Raw genomic sequence first — 24,551 nt, 5'->3', positions numbered from 1 at the left:
TTACTAGGACAAAAACTTATTTTTTGAAATTATTTTATTTTATTTATTTTTGGCTGTGCTGGGTCTTCACTGCTGGGTGGGCTTTTCTCTAGTTGCAGAAAATGGGGACTGCTCTCGAGTTGCAGTACGTGGGCTTCTCATTGTGGTGGCGTCTCTTGCTGCAGAGCATGGGCTCAAGGGTACGCAGGCTTCAGCAATTGCAGTACATGTGCTCATTAGTTGCATTTCCTGGGCTCTAGAGCACAGACTCAATAGTTTTGGTGTATGGGCATCGTTGCTCTGCAGCATGTGGGGTCTTCCCACATCAGGGATCGAACCCATGTCTCCTGTATTGGCAGGTGGATTGTTTACCACTGAGCCACCAGGGAAGCTCCAAAACTTAGTTTTTTTCTCTGCCTACTTGATCTCTTTGAAGCATTTGACAGCATTGACTATAGACTATCCACCAGGTCCTGGAAATTTCTCTTCCCTCAGTTTCATTCACATCATCTCTCATTAGATTTCTCATTTCCTATCTATTTTATTAAATGCAGTCACCAGAACCTAAATCTATCCGTTAAATTTAGAATCCTACTCTGTACAAGCGAAAAAAAATTGAATGTAGGAAACAATTGTACTCAGTTGTTGGAAAACACACAGCACAAGACTGATTCTTCTGAAACCAGAAAAGAATGGGGGAAAATCTGCACACAGTGAGGACGGATGATGCCAAGAGCCAACCCTGAGGCTGGGAAAGATTGAAGGTGGGAGGAGAAGGGGATGACAGAGGATGAGATGGTTGGATGGCATCACCGACTCAGTGGACATGAATTTGAGTAAACTCCAGGAGTTGGTGACGGACAGGAAAGCCTGGAGTGCTGCAGTCCATGGGGTCACAAAGAATCGGACACATAACAAGTGTGGAGGGAAAAACAGAGAAGGTAAATGTTGTCATGAGACAGAGGTTAGAATATAGAGGCAACAAAAGCAGCTACAATTTGGGAGGAAGACTGCCAGAGAGGAAGAAGCTACACAAAAAACTCCAGAAACCTTTGCAGGGATCATAATAAACTTTTGACTCAAGAGTAGTCTGTGTCTATGTAGAACAGAACTAACAAACGTTAGAGAGAAAGCACAGAAAAGATTCACCAATACTCCCAGAACGGCCATGCTTTTGTCGTGGGACAAAATGAGGCTCAAGCAGGGGTTGGCAAATTATAACCCAGGGCCTGACCACCTGTTCATGTGAACAGCTGTACTTGGCGAGAAGCACTTCCAGGATGACAGCGCGAGGAGCTCTGAATACCTGATTTCCAAAGAAAACAACATGATGGCTGAATGTTTAGAAACAAGCATTTGCAGCCTCTGAAAACTGTCCCAAGAGCATACAGCAAATGGAGAAACAGTTACTCAAGAAAGTCTTCTAAATCTTGGGAGAAGCCATGTGAGTCTGTGGCACTGAGCCATGACTCTTGCCCCGTTGCTCTGTGATAGCAGCTCTAGCCAAGAACGCAAGGATCCCCGACTCTCTCCTGGGGAGGGGCCAGCTGCCGACAGTGCCTCTCCTCTCCAGGTCCGCGGGGTAGAAACTCTGTTCCTGGCCAGTCCAGCCCAGAGGTCTGTGTTCCCTCCTTCCACCAGCACCGGTTCAAAGGGTGGACTGTGTTCCAGAAACAACAGGCCAAGAACACAAGGCCCCAGTCTTCCTCTTTCTGACTTGCCCACAGGATGGAGGTTCCACTCTGGGAGGTGGGGGGGAGTAAGTCAAGAAGACCCCACCCAGGGACCCACTCAGAGAGCAGAAGGGTGTCATTCCAGGAGAAGCGAGCCACTGTCCCTGCCCCCATGGCGAGCGGCAGGCCGCGACGACACGGCTTCAGAGCTCTACTGTGACTCAAGGAAGGGCAGCCGAAGACCTACGCTTCTTCCTTCCTTGCTTCCTTCCTCTCTTTTCCTCCTTTTTCTCCTTCCTTCCCTCCCGCTTTCCTTACAAGGTCAGATCTGCATCCCAGTCAGCTGGGCTCCCCAGCTTCCTTGGCTTCCTTCCCATTTCCCCTCAACTCTGGGCTTCCCTGGTGGCTCAGACGGCAAAGCGTCTGTCTGCAATGCAGGAGACCCGGGTTCGATCCCTGGGTTGGGAAGATCCCCTGGAGAAGGAAATGGCAGCCCACTCCAGCATTCTTGCCTGGAAAATCCCATGGACAACAGAGCCTGGTAGGCTACTGTCCATGGGGTCGCAAAGAGTCGAACACGACTGAGCGACTTCACTTTTACTTTCCCCTCAACAGGCGTTTTCTCTAAACAAATATTGTTTCTAGAATTAGTCTTGTACATCAGTTGAGTGGAGCATCTCTTCTTAGCTATACATACAAACTAGTTTAGAATGTGTCCGTATGGGGGACAGTGTTGAGAGATGAATAACTTTCATTACAGGCCCTTAGCTTCTGAAATAGTTCGTACCACTGCCCTCTCCAATTTTTATCTTTCGTTCCTTTATTTTCTTTCGTTGGCTCATATCATCTTTCCACCTTTCACCTGGGCCTGAAATGAGATGAGCCTGTGGTCTTCATTTCTCCCCTCCTTTTATTCAAGAGGAGGTGGAATGTTCGCTGAAGGAAAGGGAGCGCTCATCTTCTGCCCCCTGGTGGAATTCTTTGACTATTGCACTCCAGATGCGTCAGTTTTCTAGACTGTACCATGGAGCCATAAAAATGTGAGCGGCCCCAGAGAAATCTAGCCCAACATCTCGTTTCATAGAAGAAAAATTTGACATCTAGGTAGATGAACAAAGAGACAAAGGGTTTAATCACTCACAAGAAAAGCAGTACAAATGCATGGTGAGTTAAGAAAGAGGAAAATATAACATGGAAGTTAGATGGTGGATGACTCAGATGCCAGTTTTCAGCTTCTCTGATTTTTACCTAACATCACCAGAACTGGATCTAGGGCATACTTCTTGGTCTCTTGATTAAAGACTTGGACACCTGTGATATTGATGCCTATATGCAGTGATGTAATACATTATTGCATAGTAAGAATATCTGTGTCCTTCAGCATTAAAACAGGGACACAGCATTAAAACATTCTCATCTTCTGAATCAGGCATCTCACAGCTAGCAGATGCCAATTCCTTTCTGCACTGATGAACTTTATTCACTCGTGCATCCACTTATTCAATCAGTCACCATAAATATTTCAACCTAGTAAAGGACATAAGACACATACTGGCTTTCAGAAAGCTGTTCATAGTAGAATGCAGAAATCCCTTTTTTTTTTTTTTTTCAAACAAGCTGTGGTATTTGATATTTTTATTAACATTAAAAAGATAGGGCAAACTCTAATAATTTTAATACATCTTCCACAGTGCTGCTTCTCGATTTTGACACGAGACCTATTTGTGCCACTTAAATGGTTCATAGATGGTTTTAATATCAGGAAAAATATATAGAAGCATTGTGAATAATGTATGTCCCAGGCAATTCACGTGTCTTCAAATCTGGCACAAATTTTTAGCAGTTCTAATTTTCCCTGGGCTTCCCTGGTGGCTCACTTGGCAAAGAATCTGCCTGCAATGCAGGAGACCCAGCTTAGTGCAGGAGACCTGGGTTCGATCCCTAGGTTGGGAAGAGGAGAAGGAAATGGCAACCCACTCCAGTATTCTTGCCAGGGAAATCCCATGGACAGAGGAGCCTGATGGCCTACAGTCCATGGGGTTGCAAGAGTCAGACACGACTTAGCAACTAGACCATCACCATCAATTTTCCCTACTTGATAAGAAAACAGTGAGACTGCATTCACATGCTTATGAGGGCAGTTTCCTCTAATGGCGAGAATTCAGGGGAATGGTACTACCTCTTGCCTGGGTCTGTCCTTAAACATGTTTCTGAGTCAACCACTTAGACTTTAAAAGAAACAACTAAGAAAAAAGATTCTATTACTCTACTGAAAGGAACGGAAGGGGTGGTCCTGGGAAATTACCACCAACTGAATGTTGGGTAAGAGTAACCACTTTTCCACTCTTGGCATAACTCTTAATGGTTTTTGAAGGTCTAGATCCAACTTCTATCTACGGAGGAGATAATGACAGCCTTAAACCACTTCCTCTCGTGGTTGCCAGAGGGGAGGCAGGTCTAGAGGGGACTCTTGGCTCTGGGAAGCAGAGGTTTATGAACAGAGGGTAGGGAAGGCTTCAGCTCTGTGTCTCTGCTGCTTGCACAGAGATACACGGCCGAGTCCCCCAGGCCTGCTGAGCGGATGTCAAGAGAACAGAAAGAGGTGTTAGGCCGGCTGGACTGGAAGTTTTCAGAGGTGTTTTTTTCCTTGGTGCTTTGAGTATCATAGTAGTACAACAGCAGTTTTGGTGCTTGGCTTGGCTTCTGTTGGTACCAGTACATGGTATCATGCTTCAGATTCTGAGAACAGCTCAGGGTCACTGGTTTTCCCATCCTGGTAACCAGGTATCTTGGGTTCTGAATGACCATGGCTCCCACGTGACCTGTGGAGGAGGAGGAAGGTTTAGAGACAGCGCATAGAAGGAGAGTCATGTTGCCGCTGTAAACGAGATGCACAGAACTGGGGACAAGCTTTAATTAGAGATGTCCTTTCTGACCATGACTTACCTGCTCCCAGGAGACACAGGGCCACACAGAGGAGAAGCCAGGGCCCCATGGCAGGGCTGGGATGGGAAGGAGACCTCTGTTCCAGACTCTGGTCTCTGGGTTGAGAGACAGACGAGCAGTCTGCCTGTGACGTCAATGTCACCAGCGCAAGGACACCCTCACTGATAATGTACACAGCTTCCTGCTTGACAGGGGCATCTGGGCTTGGCCGGATCAGGTATAAAGTAGAGGTGATGTTCCCTTATCTGCTCCTGTTCCTACATCTGCCCCATTTCATCCTGGCCTCTCCATCTCACTCCTCATTTCTTTTTTCCTATGAGATAGTTTAGAGGTTCCTCAGCACGTGAATGTGTGTGCTGTGCTAAGTCGAGCAGTCGTATCTGACTCTTTGTGACTCCGTGGACTCCAGCTCACCAGGCTTCTCTGTCCATGGGATTCTCCAGGCAAGAGTACTGGCGTGGGTAGCCACTTCCTTCTCCAGGGGATCTTCCCAACCCAGGGATCGATCCTGCGTCTCTTGCATCTCCTGCACTGGCAGGTAGGTTCTTTACTGCTAGCAACCTGGGAAGCCCCCAACACGTGAATAGCTTTTGCGAAAGTCTTGTTGAGATAATGTCTTTGTGTTTTGCCTTCCGCATCACAGATGGGTGACTGATGTTTGCAGACTATCCTCACCATGCAGAAATCAGGTCTTGGAATCCCTCTACTTATGACCACTTTTCAGAGAGTACCAAAGAAATTATCTACATCTTTTAGCCATCAGTGACAACAGAATGCCTCCTTATGGCCAGTAGAAATGTGCCTAGAAGCAGCCTTCCTACACTGGTCCAAGAAAATCTGGGCGAAGGGTGAGGGTGAGACACATCAGGGCTTAGAGGTGTATCCAGTCCCTCATTCTACTCGGACTGCATCTGGAAGCATCGGGCCACCACACCAGTGAACTAGCCTCACCAAGATGCTGGAGCCCTAGTGCAGCCACTGGATCCGACCTCACAAATGGTCAGGATGGGCTGACACATGTTAACATTTAGCACTAACCCGTGCTTTTTACATTAGAAAAATCAGACCCTACAGATAAAGGAAAATTATCTTGATGATAATTGACCTGGTATTCCACTCAAAAATGAGCTTTTAAAAATATTTGATAATGGATGTGTGCTAGACAAATGTAACTTAAACTTATCATCCCCATTATCAGAGAGCAAACTAAAAGAGTAAATGCATTTTGATTCACGATTTTTATTTCCATCAGGAACACTTATTTATGATGTAATAAGGAATGTAAAGATGTGGCTACAGTCAGCATCACAATTCCTTTTAGATCAGAGCACCAAGGTAGGCAAGAAGCCCACCGTGCTTTACATCAGGATAACACACACACACACACACACACACACACACGTAGATTTGCATATGGATTGGGAGTTTGGGACTAGCAGATGCAAACTAGTATGTATAGGATGGATAGACAAAAAGACCCTACTGTGCAGCACAGGGAACTTTATTAAATATCCTGTGATGAAGCATAATGGAAAGAATATGAAAAAGAATGTGTGTGTGTGTGTGTGTGTGTAACTGAGTCACTGCTGTACAGTAAGAATTAACACAACATTGTAAATCATCTATACTTCAGTAAGATAAATTAAAACAAACAGATTTGCATAGATTGAGTTCTGTGTGAGGAACCCCAGCAGTCTCCCAAGTCACAGATATCCCCAGTTAAATTTTTAAAAAATACTCTTGAGTTTCAACGGTCAGTTCCAGTCCTTCCCCTCCTCTCTTCCTTGGGGAGGCGGCATAGGGAAAGAGTACAGGGCTGCCTGACTTGAGAGGAGCAGATAGGATGTGGTTTTGCACAGCAAGGACAGAACTCTGAAGCACTGTGCTGCTGGCACAGAAATAAATTCCCGAGTCACCCAGCTCTGCAGAGTGGACCCTCAGCATAGAAGACATCCCTTCTGTCCTTCCTGCTGTGAATCGGCCTTCGGGCATCCCTGAGTTGTCCTGCACAGACTCTCTTATGAAGTAAATCAGAAGCTTCATTTCTTTCCCCACAGCATGGTAGTACCAAAAAAGAGAATCATATCCAGAAATAGGGTCACAACTCAGATTCACAGCCTGTTTCTTCTCTATGACCCTGTGGCTGGGGGACTGGGCGACTGCAGCTGATGTGTCCCCTGTGGGAGAAGACAAGAACATACGTGACAAGGATAGACAGGAAAAGGGCCCAGTGGAGATGTTCGTATTTCTAAGGACTCCCTTGCTCCCAGGAGTCACAGCGACACTAAGCGGAGAAGACTGGAAAGCATGGCAGGATCCAGATGAAAATGAGAGCTTTCCCAGATGAGGGAACTTGTATGTAGGAGCAGAAATGAAAGCAGATCCATGTCCCAGGGCCCTATACGTTGTGGGCTGGCACTGACATCACCCTGTAAGCAGGCGTCCACAGTCTCAGTGGCTCCCTCTAGGGAAGCAGAAGCATAGAAGAAAGCACGCTTATTTTTCCCCAAAGAAGGCTGCCTTTGAGGGGTAATCAGGAAGACCTGACACCAAAAAAATTGGCCTGTTTATGCATTTAACTAGGTATTGACCTCGTATGGGTTCGACCTTTGCCTCTGTGGTTACCTTGCTTCTTCCTCTTCTATTTGTATCAAATCTCCTCTGCCTCCCTCTGATAAAGATACACATGGTCTCATTAAGGCCAAGCTGGATAATCCCAGATAAATGCCCCCTTCTCAAAGTCTTAACTGAATCACATCTATAAAGTCCATTTTTGCCATCTAAGGCAACATCCACAGGTTACAGGGGTGAATACATGGGCATCTTTGGGACGGTGGGGTGGGCCGGAGGTCATTATTCAGCCTGCCACACAATACAAAATGTTCTGCTGATCAGTTGGGAAATTTTTACGGGTGTCATTTCCCCATAATACTAAATGAATCAACCTGAGCCCTTTGTATATAAATCTGCAGCACATTCTCTTCACTGTTAAGTTTCAGTGTTTGTCAGCTCAACAGCCGCTACCTATGCATGGCAGCGGTGTGCAGAGAAGACAGAAGGGGAGCCTCAGAGAAGCAGTGGGCCAGCCTTGGTGGTGGACTTCTGCATTGCAAGCTTCTGCTCAGCCTACATTGCCCTGCCTGATGTTCAGGAAGCACTGGAGTGAAGACCAAGGAGCAGCAGCTGAGTCTGGATCTGTCTGAGTGCTCTGAGCCTGGGGAACAAGGACAATTAACAACAACATCCCTTGTTGGTGTAGCAGGGACTCTGGAGACCCAACACCGGAAAACTTATTTCCTATGAGTTGTAAAGATACTATGGTTCCTCTATACCTTTCATCCAACTTCCCCTGTTGTTAACATCATGCATAAGCATGATTCTTTGCTCAGAACCAAGGATTTAACATACGCACAAGTCAGCTACAGGTTAAACTCCGATTTCCCTCTTTTTTCTATTGTTCTGTTCCAGGATCTAATCCAGGACACCACAGAACATTTAGATGACCCGTCTTCTTGGATTCCTTCAAGCCATGAGAGTTTCTCAGTCTTTTCTTGTTTTGAATGATTTTGACACTTTTGAGAATCATGCGTGTGTGCTCAGTCGCTTCAGTCATGTCCAAATCTGTGCAACTCTATGGACTGTAGCCCACCAGGCTCCTCTGCCCATGGGATTCCCCAAGCAAGAATACTAGAGTGGATTGCCATGCCCTTCTCCAGGGGATCTTCCCAACTTAGGGATTGAACCCATGACTCTTATGTCTTCTGCATTGGCAAGCAGTTTCTTTACCACTAGAACCACCTGGGAAGACCTTTCGAGTATCACCAGTCAAGTATTTTGTAGAAGCTCTTTCAAACTGAGTTTATCTGATGGTTATGCTGCTGCTGCTGCTGCTAAGTCGCTTCAGTCATGTCTGACTCTGTGTGACCCCATAGACGGCAGCCCACCAGGCTCTGCCGTCCCTGAGATTCTCCAGGCAAGAACAGTGGAGTGGGTTGCCATTTCCTTCTCCAATGCACGAAAGGGAAAAGTGAAAGTGAAGTCCCTCAGTCGTGTCCAACTCTTAGTGACCCCATGGACTGCAGCCTACCAGGCTCCTCCGTCCATGGGATTTTCCAGGCAAGAGTACTGGAGTGGGTTGCCATTGCCTTCTCCGATCTGATGGTTATATAATCACTTGAAAGCTCAGTGGGTGATATTTGCCCTTAGCCATGGACTGTCAGAAGGAGGAGAAGGGGATGACAGAGGACGAGATGGTTGGATGGCATCACCGACTCAAAGGACATGAGCTTGAGCAAGCTCCAGGAGTTGGTAATGGACAGGGAAGCCTGGCGTGCTGCAGTTCATGGGGTTGCAAAGAGTCGGACATGACTGAGTGACTGAACAACGACAACAACAAATGGCCTGTCACCCTCTACGAGAAATTTGTGAGAAATGCCAGAAACCAAGCCCTCTACTGCCTTCCCCCCAAATGTTTCCTAATGTGATGGGTTGTTTCATTCTATTCTTGCCTTCCCTAGGGTCATTAGAACACTGAACCGCTGGGCTGCTAGGGGAGGAGCCTAGGAAGACAGCTGATGGCGCTGGGGGCTGAGCCGGAAGGGGAAGCAGAGGTTTTCTGCTCAGGGAAGGGCGACTCTGCAGCGCTGTGTCTTAGCTGCTGGCACAGAGGTAGGTGGCTGAGTCCCCGGGTTCTGTGGGCTGGATCTTCAGAGTGGAGAATGACGCGTTAAGCATCTTAGCTAAGAATCGTTCCTTGGGCATCCCTGAATCGTCCACAGAAGCTTGGTTGTTGAAATAAATCAGCAATTCCAGTCCCCGCTGTAAGGTCTGTCTGTACCAAAAAAGAGCAGCGTGGCTTTTAATCGGCTCACAACTCAGAGTGACTGCCTGTCCCTTTTCTGTCACCTCATGCCTAGGTGTCTGGGTGACTCCAGCATCTGTGGGCCCTGTGGAGAGGGACAGAGTTTGGGGACAGAATAAGAAGCATGACTGGAATCATAACGGGAAATATTCAAGAATGCAGATTATTTCTGGGGACTTACCTACACCCAGGAGACACAGGGCCACACAGCAAAGGAGCTTGGTGGCCATGGCAATGCAGGCAGGAGGAAGCTTCATCCAGATGGGGCTCTTGTGAGTGTGAACAGAAGGGCGGGGCTTCTGAGTCCTCTGCAAGGTGGAGAGGGACCTGGCAGGGACACTACACTCTGACCCGGCTCAGGGGACCTCCTTCCAAAGGTGAACATTCATTCTCTGCAAAAGACCGACTGAACAGGTCCCAACTCTTCTAGGGTGTATTGGCGCATTCACAGACCGCCCCCCTCCCCCCCAAGCACCTTCCCCAGCTGTCGCCTCTCCCAGCCCTGGTGTTCCCACCCCTCTGGCCTTCTCTGATGTATCATATGTCACTGAATGTTTTTGCTTGAATGTACCACCAGCACCACAAATTCCAGACATCAGTAAATTACTCTTTACATGTTAAGACCTTCAACCATGCCTCTTGCTGGCATTCCCTATCACCTGGATATAGAAAATCAAAATAAATCCTTGCCAAGTTAGAGCTTTGCCACAGATTCCTCCCAAAGCCTTTGTACTTGCCCACCATGCTCATCTCTAAGGGGCATAAATGGAAGCCCTGGAAAGAGACTGGCTTCTGAAGATTTTATTCCCAGCAAAAGCTGGAGACCAATGCCCCTATACTGCATAATCCCCAGCCCGAAGAATAGGGCCTCTGTATGTCTGCACCTTTTCCGTCAAGGGGCTCCATCTTACCTCATAAAGAGAAAGAGGAAGTGTTAGTCACTCAGTCGTGTCCGACTCTTTGCGACCCTATGGACTTGCTAAGCTCCTCTGTCTATGAAATTCTCCAGGCAAGAATACTAGAGTGGGTTGCCATTTCCTTTTCCAGGGGTTCTTCCCAACCCAGGGATTGAACCCAGGGATCGAACCTGGGTCTCCTGCGTTGCAGGCAGTTTCTTTACCGTCTGAGCCACCAGGGAAGCCATCTTACCTCTATGGTGAACCTCAGAATTGCCTTAATCCTGCAGGTCCTGGTGTGGGTTGTGCAGTGAAAAATGGGGGCTTCAACCTTCTTTGAAGAACCGCAATAAAGCACTCTCAGTTCATTCTAATCCTCTTCAACCCCTAGCAAAGCTTAAAAGGTTCTTTGATGGTTAACACTCGACTCTCCTTGTACTAAACGCAACCGATACTCATAAATGAACTCTTTCTGGTGGTGAGAATGAGACTCTGGAAAATGACCCAGTTCTTGGGGGTATGGAGAGTAGTAAGATTTCTGTTTACAGAGGAAATGGAACACATTAGCTCCATGTCTCAGCTGTTGGCACAGAGACACATTCCTCAACTCCCCAAACTTGAGTGTCTGTCAAGAGACAGAGAGAAACATATGACTGACTACTTGGAAATATTATGATAGTGACACTTTCTAAGTTTTATAGAATCAGCAGTGCCCACTCCCTGGTCCAGCGTTTACTTGCTTCAGGAGAGCATCTTTGCAGCCTGAGGTTGAAGAATGCAGAGCTGGACACAGGGTTTTTTGTTGTTGTTGCTTAGTTGCGAAGTCATATCTGACTCTTGCAATTCCTTGGACTGCAGCCTGCCAGACTCCTCTGTCCATGGGATTTTCCAGCAAGAATACTGATGGGTTGCCATTTCCTTCTCCAGGGGATCTTCCCAATCCAAGATTCGAACCCATGTCTCCTGCATTGACAGGCAGATTCTTTAGGAGGGGCAATAACAGCAGAGACAAATAGAAAACATTGCAAATTAGGACACAGCATTCAGGATGTGAATTATCTGACTCCTGTCCAGGACTTATCTTCTATAGGATACAAAATGTTGTGAAATGGAGAAGCTGTGATCCTATAACAAGTTCAGAATATGAGTGAGCCAGTTACCTCCTAAGTGTTCCAATCTCTAGTGGAGAGAAAAATCAGTCTTACAGTCACCCCAGGCCCTGGTACATTTTCTGCTTATACAGGCGTACTTTTGGACTTCTGAAGGCTCAGGGCCCCTCTGATCTAGAACATTGTCAGGCTGTCCTCCTTGGGGCCCTGCCGTAAAGGCCTTCAACAGTGGTAGTATGGGAGAAGGCTGGGTTTAGAGGGAAGCCCATTCCAACAGCTTCTCTTATGTCCTGACACAGGAGCTGTTTTGCTTTCCTTCTATTAGGACACAAAAATTTACCAACCATCTCCTTCTCTTCCCACATCTTGACAGGCTCAAGAGGTGCCCCTCTGAAGCAGAGAGAAATGACCTTGGGGACCTATTTTCTAAATTTTTTCAGTAATTTAGCAGAGAGCTGGCTCGATGATCTGCATTAGCTTACAGAAAAACAAGATCTTCCTTTCCATTAAAGCCATTTCTTTAACCACGAAGGGGACATCTCTTAAAGTCACTGAAATGTCCCCTGCTCAGCCCTCTTGTTCCACAGAATACTTGTAGTATCATGAGGCATCTACTAGAATACTGACCATACTCTCTGCAATCTACCTATGACCCACGTAAACACACATCTCTGTGGGTTAATGAGACTTGGGTTGAGCATAAAGGGGGGTGGGAATCACACGGGTTCTCTTTCTTCTGCACTTGTCTCTCTCTCTCTCACACACACACACACGTATTAATTTGGACTGCATGGTGTTAATGTTTTGTGTATCACTGGCTCCTTTACATGGCAACCATCCCAGAAAGTGAAAATGAAAGGGAAAGTCACTCAGTCATGTCTTTGCAACCCCATGGACTATACAGTCCATCCCAGGCTTGCCAGTAAGTCTGTGCTCACTATGGGTCTTAACCCGTTTGCACAAGAATAGAAGTCTTTGGTCCCTACCTTTCTGTTTCCAACACCTGCTCAGTATCTGCAAATCAGGTTCATGATTCAGAGACCAAGCCTGAGCTTCTCTCTAATCTCCACCATCAGGCAGTTCTCCCAGTTCCTCCAGCAAGCCACCAAGGAATGTGGAACCACAGCGCCTCCTGGCGGCCAGTTGGGCAGTGTCACTAGAAAGGAGCCTTTTGTCAAGACCCAAGGTGAACTGTGCTGTTACATTGGTGTATGGACAATGGGGAGTTATCTGTGTTCGTGTTTTAGAAGTTCAAAAATAATCCTCTTTCTCAGATAAAACACTTGAGAGAGACTGAAGTCAAACTAAAATTCAAACACAGCATTGGCGCCAGTAAAGGTGGGACTAAGATGTGTTGCTGAGTGGTAGCTCATATCCTCTGAGATGAATGTACACCCCCGATTACTTTTTCCCCAGCAACCAGTCTTCCCCACTGAATACAGTCTGCTCACTAATTTTACCATAATTCTGAGCCAAGAGAATAGAAAGCATCTTCCTTGCAGACAGACAAACACAAGATAGAAGCAGGAAGGTTTGGTCTGAGCCTGCTGAGTTCCTCCTTTAAAAAATCTCTAATCAGTAACTCAGTTCTCTTACCAAAGAGAAAAGGGAAGGGATGGCAGAGGGGCTAGGATATTGCTCCAGAGAACTCCCAGAGACGAAAGTGGGCAATAGATGTTCCCCTTAAGACTCTCAAGATTTGTATTCTCTCAACACCTTGAACTTGACCGTTGCATCAACAAGAGATGAGCCATCTGGTAGGACAACTCTATTCCCACCTTCTTAAGGGGCTCCCCCCAACCCAATATTAATTACTGCTCTTTGGGACATACTCCTGGAGCCACAGGGGGCAATTAAGCTGGGCCTCACACGACATGAGATGGTGCACAGCAGTATAGTAATTAAAGAACTCACAGGCCAGGCTGGCTGAAACACTGGGAATTAGCTCTCCATTTCCCTCTCCCTCTCCCATCTCTCCTGCTATATTTCCCATTATGATCAAACAGAGGTTCGATGACACACTTACATGACGTAGGGACTTCCCTGGTGGCTCACTGGTTAAGACTTCACCTTCCAATGCAGGGGGTATGGGTTTGATCCCTATCCAGGGAGGTAAGATCCCACATGCCTCAGAGCCAAACAGCCAAAACATAATACAGAAGCAATATTGTAACAAATTCAATAAAGACTTTAAAAATGATCCACATCCAGAAAAAAATCCTTAAAAAAAAAAAATGACATCATGATGAGCTACCAATGATTAAATGCCAATACTGAAAGTTGCCCCAAACTTAAATAAGTACTACTTCCATTACGAAATTCTAAAAAACAACAATCTAAGTCATTAATTTTTTTTCATCAATTCATACTCTTTTTTTCAAATCTGGAATGCTCCAGGCTTTGAATAGTATTTCCATTACAACATTTTATTTCTACAAGGAAGATCCCAATTTAATCATTTTATTTCCCTCTGTGATTACCTAATCCTTTAAGAAAGATTTAATTGAAGTTCCCAAAATTTTAAATGCCTTTAAAATTCATTCTGTTGTTCCTCAGACACAGTGGTGCTAGCAGCAGTCACTGGAATTGAATACCTTCTTTAATGCTATGTTTGTATCCTGGCCCAAATCATTAATTTCTTTAATATGTTCTTCTAGATTTTATCTCTGCTATATTCCCTAGTGAGAAATGTGAAATTAAGCTCTGAGTCTTCTAAAACAAGCACTATTAAAACAAATATTGCATATTTTCAATTTCCTCTGTTGAGCAACCCCATCTACAAGGCATTCTCTTGTTTTGCATGCTTTTGCTTTAATACATCCCGTTTTTTCCTAAGCCTTTCCTAGGAATCGTAATTTTATAAATGTATTAGGCATGGCCCTTTAAAATAGCCTTTAGATATTGTTTGTACAATAATGTGAATATTTTCAATTCAATCCCTGTCAATACTGTCCAGATTGTACTTAGCCCTTCAATCGGGTTGATTTTCAGAGTCATTCCTGTCTTCCCTGTGACCTCTGAGATCCTGCATCTATTTCTCAAGGGCTTTGTGTGTGCTTAGTAGCTCAGTAGTGTCCCACTCTTGGTCACCCCATGGACCACAGCCCACTAGGCTCCTCTGTCCATGGGGATTTTCCAGGCAAGAATACTGGACTAGGTTGCCATGCCCTCCTCCAGGGGATCTTCCCAAAGGGCTTTGGGGGGCCCAGTTATCTTGTCAACCTTGGTAACAACAAAGAAAACAGTTCTTTCTTTCCTAGTAACTCAGAGAGCAGTTGAGCCCAAAGGCATTCCTCCTTCCCTTGAAAATCTGTCTCTCCTGACTGGAGGTCCTCCTTTCCCTTCCACATAAGAACACTGAGCCTTCCAAGGTTTTAGCGCTTTTCCTAAAGATTTATCTTTCTTTCTCCAGTTTAGTGAATCTATGCTTTTATTTTTGTGTATTAGTGGTTTGCAAATGACTAAAGAGAATCTGGTCTCAAATTTCTTGTCTTTGGATCCCTTTTCCACCATTTTTTTAGCTGGATGACTTGAAAAATTACATACAAGTTTTCTTTGGTTTCGTTGTCTGTAATATGGGGTACTAATGGAATGTGTTCAGCATCTAGTGGAATGCCCATCACCTAGGAAGAAGCGTATAAGAACTTTCTGCTGTAAATGTTGTTGCTCTCTTCCTAGCCTGATGGTAAGAAGGAAGAATAACTTCAAACCACTGTAATGTCTCATCCATTCTCTTAGCAATTTTAAATTCCCTGTGACAGTGTTTCAGGCGCAAGTGCTCTTTTAAGCGTTCTCTAAGCTTTTGCAATAATTATGTTGAATAATTTGGGATTTCTCTGTACACATGATCTATTCCATTTCTCCTTAAGAGTCTTCCCCATTCATTTTTCCTTCAGGAGAGAGGGCCTGGCCAGTCATGCTTATTATCACATACACTAAATTATTTCTGTCTGAGAGTTCATTAGTTACTGATAGTTCACTCTGATTTCAAGAAGAACCTTGGAAATATAGATTTTTCTGTGACAATCCACCTAAAAAGGTTATTTCCATGAGTTTCTTTTCACTGTCTGAAGACTCAATATCAAGCTTGATCTTGAATTTTTTAATCTCTTACCAAGAATGGGGAGGTTGTAATCAACCAGGATCTCAGAAAATATCCAGCCAAGAGTAGCTGCCATTGTATAGCTCTATATTTAATGGAAAAACCCTAGCCTGCAACTGGATCATCCAAAACGCATCTTCTGCATTTGAACTGGAGAATAGGGTTGCGAATAGAACTGTTAATAACTCCAAATAAATCTGTTGAATGTAATTAACACATAATTATAACAATCTACTTGGAAGATTAAAATGACACATTCTTTTTATATGTGAAGCAACTAGTATTACATTTTGGGGGAAGGAATATTGTTGAATTTGAACTTATAGGTCCAAGAATGACCAAGGACTGGTGGATTAGCCCCAGTAAGAGCTAATGACCACACTTGGGAGTGACTCAGAGACCTTAGAAATAGTAAGATTTGATATACCAACAGGAATTGTGCAGACCGTAATCTCTTCAACTCCTAATGCAATAAATCTCTAATCATGGAATTTAAACAAACTTAAACATTTGAGCAGTTAGTTTTGCATTTTTAAATTAGAGAAAAATACAGCAAATCAATTAAGCTGCTCTTTACTATCTCTTCTTGGTCTTTTCTTTCCTTCTGAGATGTAACAATTAGTCTGAGTTTGGTGAGTCTATTTCCTCTCTTGCTTTTCTACTTTTACCGCATATGGATTTTATCAAGCACAATAATGAAAATAAATGGGAATATGTGTTAAAAGCTTGAAAGTTTCAGCCATTCTTATAAGTGTTTTTCATAAATTACCTTTTAAAAGTACCATAATGCATTTATAATTATTATTCCTGCTTCTAAGATGAGAAATCTGAAATGATGAGAGATGAAGTAATTATCCATGGTGACATATTTAGTAAATGATCTTGTGGTCTACAGCGTTAGCCAATAAAGAGTGTTCTTTCACCTGTGTTTAAAATGAAATAGAGTGGTGCTATATTGGACTTGCATTTCTAAAATTTGTTTTACATATTTATCTGTTTTATCCAATAGATTTAGTTTATTTACATTTGGTTTAGTATAAAATAATTTGCTGAATTTCCAAGAATTTATTTTTCCATTTTCTTATTGATAGCAGCAACAAATACCCAGCATAACCATAATAAATAACTGAATAATTTTTTAAAAAGTCTCTCAAACAGATATTTTAACCCATTAGATTTAACCAGGGTTGAAATTATAGTCCTAAACCTTGAAGTATGTTTTAAACAATGTGAGAATTAAGAACATGGGAGTTTCATATCTGTTGGATTTAGGGGTTGAGGTTCAGTGGATGGGATGGTAGGAAGAATGGAACCAGAGTTCATGAGATGGAAAGAAAGGCAGTAAATGTAGGAGCATAGATGATTGAAACAGAAACTTTGGAAAGAACTTCTGTGTTGTTCATTATATGGTCTGTCATCATGGACCTGTACCTGAAAAAGACTGGAGGCAAAAAATCATCTGAAGGAGGAGGTCAAGAAACTAAGAAACCAAAACAATGTGTAAATGGTCTATACGACAGTGAAATCACTAAGAATGGTCACAGGATTAATCATGGGGGGGATGGAATGAGAAGGCGAGGTCTGGTGGGAATGGAGTAACTGCAGTGGAGTAGATGAAGGGTAACATGTTCACGTCAGGTGTGTGGAAGGAGCTGGGTTTTAAAGCAAGAGGGAGAAAAACAATCTAGAAGCAGTGGGGAGTAGCCAGGAGGACAAAGATGGTGCTAAAATCAAACACAAAAGCAGATTATGCCTCTTGGTGTAAACACAATAGAAAACGAGTTTCCATCTTGAAAGTTAGGGCCCCTGAATGGCAAACCTAGGACAATTGCAAGCGGAATTTGCCTCTTAACGCTGGTAAACCTGAATTGCCTCAGGCACTCAAAATACAGCCATCCTTTGCATCAGTTGCCAAAGATGGCCTCATAGGGGCTGAGAAGGGATCAGGATGTTAAAAAAAAAAAAAGAACTTGAAAGAGAGTAATTATAACCATTCAGAATGGATTCCCAATATTATGTAGGTACTTCTGCATAAATGAAAAGAAAAATAGAGATTCGGGTCTTAACATATGATCAAGAAAAAAAGAGCACAAAGTTAGACTGGACAGGTCTGCACACTTTTAGACATCCCAGTGTGGAGTCTACTTTTTTTGTTGTCCTTCAGTCACTAAGTCATGTCCAACTCTTTGCAACACTGTGAACAGCAGCATGTCAGGCTTCCCTGTCCTTCACTATTTCCCAGAGTTTTCTTAAACTCATGTCCATTGAGTCAGTGATGTCATCAACCATCTCATCCTCTGTTGCCCTCTTCTCCTCAAACCTTCAATCTTTCCCAGCGAGTCATCGCCTCCCATCAAGTGGCCAGACTATTGGAGCTTTAGCTTCAGCAACAGTCCTTCCAATGAATATTCAGGGTTGATTTCCTTTAGGATTGACTGATTTGATCTCCATGCTGTCCAAGGGACTCTCAAGAGTCTTCTCCAGCACCACAGTTTGAAAGCATCAATTCTCGGTGCTCAGCCTTCTTTACAGTCCAACTCTCACATCCGTACATGACTACTGGAAAAAACCATAACTTTGACTAGACAGACCTTGGTCTTCAAACTGATGTCTCTGCTTTTTAATATGCTGTCTAGTTTTTTCATAGCTTTTCTTCAAAGGAGTCCAGTTACTGCTCTAAAACAGACAGCTTAAGAGGCAGCATTGGTATTCTGAGTCCCACACAAGCCTTCAGCTGGCATTGGCTTCTGTCTTCTGCTGTAGATCAGGCCTGCACTCTGTTTAGGCAGGAGTTCAGTTCATTTCAGTTCAGTCACTCAGTCATGTCCGACTCTTTGTGACCCCATGGACTGTGGCACACCAGGCTTCCCTGTCTATCACCAACTCTCAGAGCTTACTCAAACTCATGTCCATTGAGATGGTAGTGCCATCCAACCATCTCAGCTTCTGTTGTCCCCTTCTCCTCCTGCCTTCAATCTTTCCCAGCATCAGGGTTTTTTCAAATGAATCAGTTCTTCACATCAGGTGGCGAAAGTATTGGAGTTTCAGCTTCAACATCAGTCCTTCCAATGAACACCCAGGACTGATCTCCTTTAGGGTGGACTGGTTGGATCTCCTTGCAGTCCAAGGGACTCTCAAGAGTCTTCTCCAACACCACAGTTCAAAAGCACCAATTCTTTGGCGCTCAGCTTTCTTCATAGTTCAACTCGCACATCCGTACATGACTACTGGAAAAACCATAGCTTTGACTAGACTGACCTTTGTTGGCAAAGTAATGTCTCTGCTTTTAAATATGCTATCTAGGTTGGTCATAACTTTTCTTCCAAGGAGCAAGCATCTTTTCATTTCATGGCTGCAGTCACCATCTGCAGTGATTTTGGAACCCCCCAAAATAAAGTCTTTCACTGTTTCCATTGTTTTCCCATCTATTTGCAATAACGTGATGGGACTAGGTGCCATGATCTTAGTTTTCTGAATGTTGAATTTTAAGCCAACTTTTCCACTCGCCTCTTTCACTTTCATCAAAAGGCTCTTTAGTTCTTCACTTTCTGCCATCTGCATATCTGAGATTATTGATATTTCTCCCAGCAATCTTGATTCCAACTTGTGCTTCATCCAGTCCAGCATTTCTCATGTTGTACTCTGCATAAGTTAAATAAGCATAAGTTAAATAAGTAGGGTGACAATATACAGCCTTGACGTACTCCTTTCCTGATTTGAAGCCAGTCTGTTGTTCCATGTCCAGTTCTAACTGTTGCTTCTTAACCTGCATACAGATTTCTCAGGAGGCAGGTCAGGTGGTCTGGTATTCCCATCTGTTTCAGAATTTTCCACAGAGTTTTGTGATGCACACAGTCAAAGGCTTTGGCATAGTCAATAAAGCAGAAGCAGATGTTTTTCTGGAACTCTCTTGCTTTTTATATCATCCAATGGATGTTGGCAATTTAATCTCTGGTTCCTCTGTCTTTTCTAAATCCAGCTTGAACATCTGGAAGTTCTCTGTTCAAGTACTGTTGAAGCCTGGCTTGGAGAATTTTGAGCATTACTTTACTAGTGTGTGAGATGAGTGCAATTGTGTGGTAGTTTGAGCATTTTTTGGCATTGGCTTTCTTTGGGATTGGAATGAAAACTGACCTTTTCCAGTCCTGTGGCAACTGCTGAGTTTTCCAGATTTGCTGGAATATTGAGTGCAGCACTTTCACAGCATCATCTTTTAGGATTTGAAACAGCTCAACTGGAATTCCATCACCTCCACTAGCTTTGTTCATAGTGATGCTTCCTAAGGCCCACTTGACTTCGCATTCCAGGATGTCTGGCTCTAGGTGAGTGATCACACCATTGTGATAATCTGGGTCATGAAGATCTTTTTTGTACAGTTCTTCTGTGTATTCTTGCCACGTCTTCTTAATAGCTTCTGCTTCTGTGAGGTCCATACAATTTCTGTCTCTTATTGTGCCCATCTTTGCATGAAATGTTTTCTTGGTTTCTCTAATTTTCTTGAAGAGATTTCTAGTTTTTCCCATTCTATTGTTTTCCTCTATTTCTTTGCTTTGATCACTGAGGAAGGCTTTCTTATCTCTCCTTGCTATTCTTTGTAACTCTGCATTCCTTTTCTCCTTTGCTTTTTGTTTCTCTTCTTTTCACAGCTATTTGTAAGGCTTCCCAGACAACTATTTTGCCTTTTTGCATTTCTTTTTCTTGGGAATGGTCTTGATCCCTGCCTCCTGTACAATGTCACGAACCTCTGTCCATAGATCTTCAGGCACTCTATCAGATTTAATCCCTTGAATGTATTTCTCACTTCCACTGTATAATCATAAGGGATTTGATTTAGGTCATACCTGAATGATCTAGTGGTTTTCCCTACTTTCTTCAATTTAAGTCTGAATTTGGTAATAAGGAGTTCATGATCTGAGCCACAGTCTGCTCCCGGTCTTGTTTTTGCCGACTGTATAGAGCTTCTCCATCTTTGGCTGCAAAGAATATAATCAATCTGATTTTGGTGTTGACCATCTGGTGATGTCCACGTGTAGAGTCTTCTCTTGTGTTGTTGGAAGAGGGTGTTTGCTATGACCAGTGCATTCTCTTGGCAAAACTCTGTTAGCCTTTGCCCTGCTTCATTCTGTACTCCAAGGCCAAATTTGCCTGTTACTCCAGGTGTTTCTTGACTTCCTACTTTTGCATTCCAGTCCCCTATAATGAAAAGGACATCTTTTTTGGGTGTTAGTTCCAGAAGGTCTTGTAGGTCTTCATAGACCCGTTCAGCTTCTTCATCATTACTGATTGGGGCATAGACTTGGATTCCTGTGATATTGAGTGGTTTTATTCAATATCAGTATCTCTCCTAGGCAGGAGAGAGAGAAATAAATACCAAGATTCAGCTTGCACCTACTGAATTAAGTTGTTTACTTTGCCCAAAATGTATTGAAAAAGCCATATATATGTTAAGTTGATATTATCATTAGAATGGGATGTCCGTAATCACAATTAGGAGGGTCCTATCAAAAAAACTTGTGTTGGGGTGGGGCAGGATTCTGTTAACAAGTTAGAGTTAAAAAAGAATGGAGAAGGATGAGCAGCCATTATCTGGAGCTTCTTCCATTCAGATGGGGGTGGCAAGTGCAGGAAGGCAGGAAATTCTATGATCTGAGTAATTAAGGCTTATTTTATATGTGGGGTGAATTTTGAGCTCATTGACAATTTCGGAGCAATCTCTGAATCCCATTCCTACAGGATTTCATATACAAGATCGCCTATGTTGATACCTTATTTTCTGTTCTTGTTAAGCCCCAAACACACTCACTTCTCCTGGTGAAAGAGAAGTAGGGATGACTTAGAGGGCTGGGGGCTGAGCCGGAAGGGGAAGCAGAGGTTCTCTGCTTGGGGAAGGGCGACTCTGCAGCGCTGTGTCTTTGCTGCTGGCACAGAGGTAGGTGGCCGAGTCCCCGGGTTCTGTGGGATGGATCTTCAGAGTGGAAAACAACGCGTTAGGCATCCTAGCTGAGAATCGATCCTTGGGCATCCCCGACTCATCGATAGGAGCTTCGTTGTGGAAGTAAATCAGCAACTCCAGTCCCTGCACCGAGGTCTGTCTGTACCAATAAAGGGAAGTGTGGCCTGAAATTGGCTCACAACTCAGAGTGACTGCCTGTCCCTTTTCTGTCACCTCATGCCTAGGTGTCTGGGTGACTCCTAGGTTAGCATCTGTGGTTCCTGTGAAAGAATTTGGAAACAGAATAAGAAATATATTGGAGTCACAATAGGGCAAACCAACGGGAGGACGCTGAATGTTCCGAGGACTCACCTACCCCCAGGAGACAAAGGGCCATACAGCAGAGGGATCGGGTGCCCATGGCAGGATGAGAATGATGGGGAATTACCCAGATCAGGGCCCTTGTGAGCGTGAGCAAAGAAGTGTGTTCGGGACCGCTTATCCTGGCAAGATGTGTCTGTCAGTGACATCACTGAACGAGCCACTACTCCCAACTCAGCAGCTCCCTTCAGAGAAGGCCACATCTCTAGGAGATGAATCAGGCAGGACTGAACTCAATTATAATTGATATGAGATAGAGGTCCCCACAGATTTATTTTGGTATCATCAATTCATAATTCCTTCTCTGTACTCTCTCTTATCTAGAGCTTGCCAACCCAATATTTCCACTTGAATCTCGAACTCCAAGTACTTAAAGATGAATTCATTGTCTCATTGCAATCCAGCTTCTCCATGAACCCACAATTGTAATCGATATGAGACAGAGGTTCCCACAGATTTATTTTGGTATTATCAATTCATAATGCCTTCTCTATACTCTCTCTTATCTAGAGCTTGCCAATCCAATATTTCCACTTGAATCTCGAACTCCAAGTACTTAAAGATGAATTCATTGTCTCACGGCAATCCAGCTTCCCCATGAACCCTCGTATTCCTCTCACCGGTGGCTAGATGATCCTGGTCATATCACACTCAAACTCATCCATTGGTTAGGAGTTTAGCTCTGAGCACTCCAGGATAAACAAGAATAGGAACTGCCTTGTTAGGGCTTCAGGGACTGAACTGATGCCCTGAGAACTGATTCAATTTGAAATCTCTTTTTGCAGTGAAAGATCTTTCTGAGTTTATTTATCCTCAAGTTCTATTAAATTCTCAAAACCCTTAGCATAGAATTTACCATATTTCTTTATCCCTGCCATGAAATAAGCAGAGGATTTTCATGTTCTCTTTGCAAATAAAATTCTCTAGCATTGATTTATATATTACCCTTATTCCTGGAAAAACTCAGTGTCTTTACATTAACATCTCAGCTTTTCCCTATAAAAGAAGCCACAAACCCACTTCCCCTCATGGTTTAGGTTACAGAAAGCTGAGAGAAGTGAGCCTCTGTTTACAGGGTTGTTCAAGTGAGTTATTTGTTAACCAAGAAGGACCAGTTCAATCCATATTTTGTGATTAACACAGAGACACACTACTAAGTCTTCTGAACCATGGAGTGTTAGTCACTCAGTCGTATCTGACTCTTTGCAACCTCATGGACTATAGCCCATAAGGATCCTCTGTCCATGGGATTTCCCAGGTAAGAATACTGGAGTGGGTTGTCATTCCCTTCTCCAGGGGATCTTCCCAACCCAGGAATCAAATCCAGGTCTCTTGCATTGCAAGAAGATTCTTTAACACTGAGCCACTGGGAGAGATCGAAGATGCACATGCCAATTTTAAAGAGTAGAGAGTCTACAGGCTAAATTATGTTACCAGAGGTACCTCTTCCCCTTGCAGAGTCCATCCCTTTGGTTTCTGTTGGATCCTAAACATAAAACTGAGGCCATTATTATATTTTTATAAAGGATCATTGTTTGTTCCTTCCTTTTTGCCAGGTACCTAGGGTATGGTAGACAGAATGATGGCTCCCCAAAGATGTCAATGCCTGATCCCTGGAATTGTGGATATGTTATATTATGTAACACGGGGGAAGGAATCTGGGTTCTCAATGGAATTAAGGTTGCTAATCAGCTGACTTTAGTGTAGGGAGACAAGCCTGGATTTTTCAGATGGGCCCAATGTAATCACAAGGACTGTAAAATGTGGAAAAAGAAGGAAGAAGAGTAAGGGTCACAGCGATGCAGCAGGAGAAGAGACTTGATCTGTCATTGTTGGCTTTGAAGATGGAAATGCCCACGAGCCAAGACATCCTGTGGCCTCTAGAAGCTGAGAAAGGCAAAAAAAACAAATTCTCCCCTCCAGCCTCCGGGAGGAAGGCAGCCCTGCTGACACCTTGATTCTAACCTACTGAGACCCATTTTGATGCTTTCCTGGTAGCTCAGCTGGTAAAGAATCCACTTGTAATCCAGGAGACCTGGGTTTGATCCCTGGCTTGGGAAGACCCGCTGGAGGAGGGCATGGCAACCCACTCCAGTATTCTTGCCTGAAGAATTTCATGGGCAGAGAAACCTGGCGGGCTACAGTCCATGGGGTCACACAGAGTCGGACGCGGCTGAATGACTAAGCACAGCACAGACTCATTCTGGACTTTTGACCTTCAAAACTATCAAACAATAAACTTATATTGTTTTTTTTTAATATTTATTTTAATTTATTTATTTGGCTGCGCTGGATCTTAGTTGCAGCATATGGGATCTTCATTGCAGCGTGCAGGAACTTTTAGTTTCAGCATGTGGGATCTAGTTCCCTGACCAGGAATCGAACCCAGGTCCCCTGCCTTGGGAGCTCGAAGTCTTAACCACTGGACCACCAGGGAAGTCCCAAACTTATATTGTTTTAAGCTACAAAATGTATGGTAATTTGTTAGAACAGCAACAGGAATCTAATCAATCACAGTATATGAGTTGAAAGAGGCCACAGCTTGATAGGAGATACAGAGGGGAGACTGATGCAGTCCCATAGAAAGAACTGGAAATCAGACCAAGGTAGCTGAGACAAAAAAATTCTCCTTTCTGCCAGATCTCATCTGCTTCAAAGGGACCCATGAATCT

General features: G+C 44.0%; 1 protein-coding gene across 23 annotated transcripts in view; it reads left to right on the top strand.

Moving 5' to 3' along the window:
• Positions 1 to 24,551, top strand: part of LOC145523678 (uncharacterized) — a 106,192-nt gene that overhangs the window by 24,445 nt on the left and 57,196 nt on the right. For 9 of the 23 annotated variants that reach the window (XR_014066816.1, XR_014066820.1, XR_014066818.1 and 6 more), the window contains one exon: positions 9,116 to 9,266. Coding sequence is in view for 3 of the 23 variants with exons in the window: in XM_081534412.1 (XP_081390538.1) it covers positions 9,173 to 9,266 (94 nt within the window). In the remaining 20 variants the exon portion in view is untranslated. Of the gene's footprint in view, positions 1 to 4,758; positions 5,137 to 7,591; positions 8,572 to 9,115; positions 9,267 to 12,540; positions 12,651 to 23,435; positions 24,132 to 24,551 lie in introns of those variants that run through there. The other 14 variants (XR_014066830.1, XR_014066827.1, XR_014066842.1 and 11 more) reach the window with 8 other exon arrangements.

This window comes from Giraffa tippelskirchi, chromosome 10 (genome assembly GCF_054371585.1).
Source record: "Giraffa tippelskirchi isolate mGirTip1 chromosome 10, T2T-mGirTip1v1.2.pri, whole genome shotgun sequence".
NCBI classification, from domain to species: Eukaryota; Metazoa; Chordata; class Mammalia; order Artiodactyla; family Giraffidae; genus Giraffa; species Giraffa tippelskirchi.
Note: the sequence above shows the minus strand (reverse complement) of the source record. Positions and strands in the feature narration are given on the sequence as shown.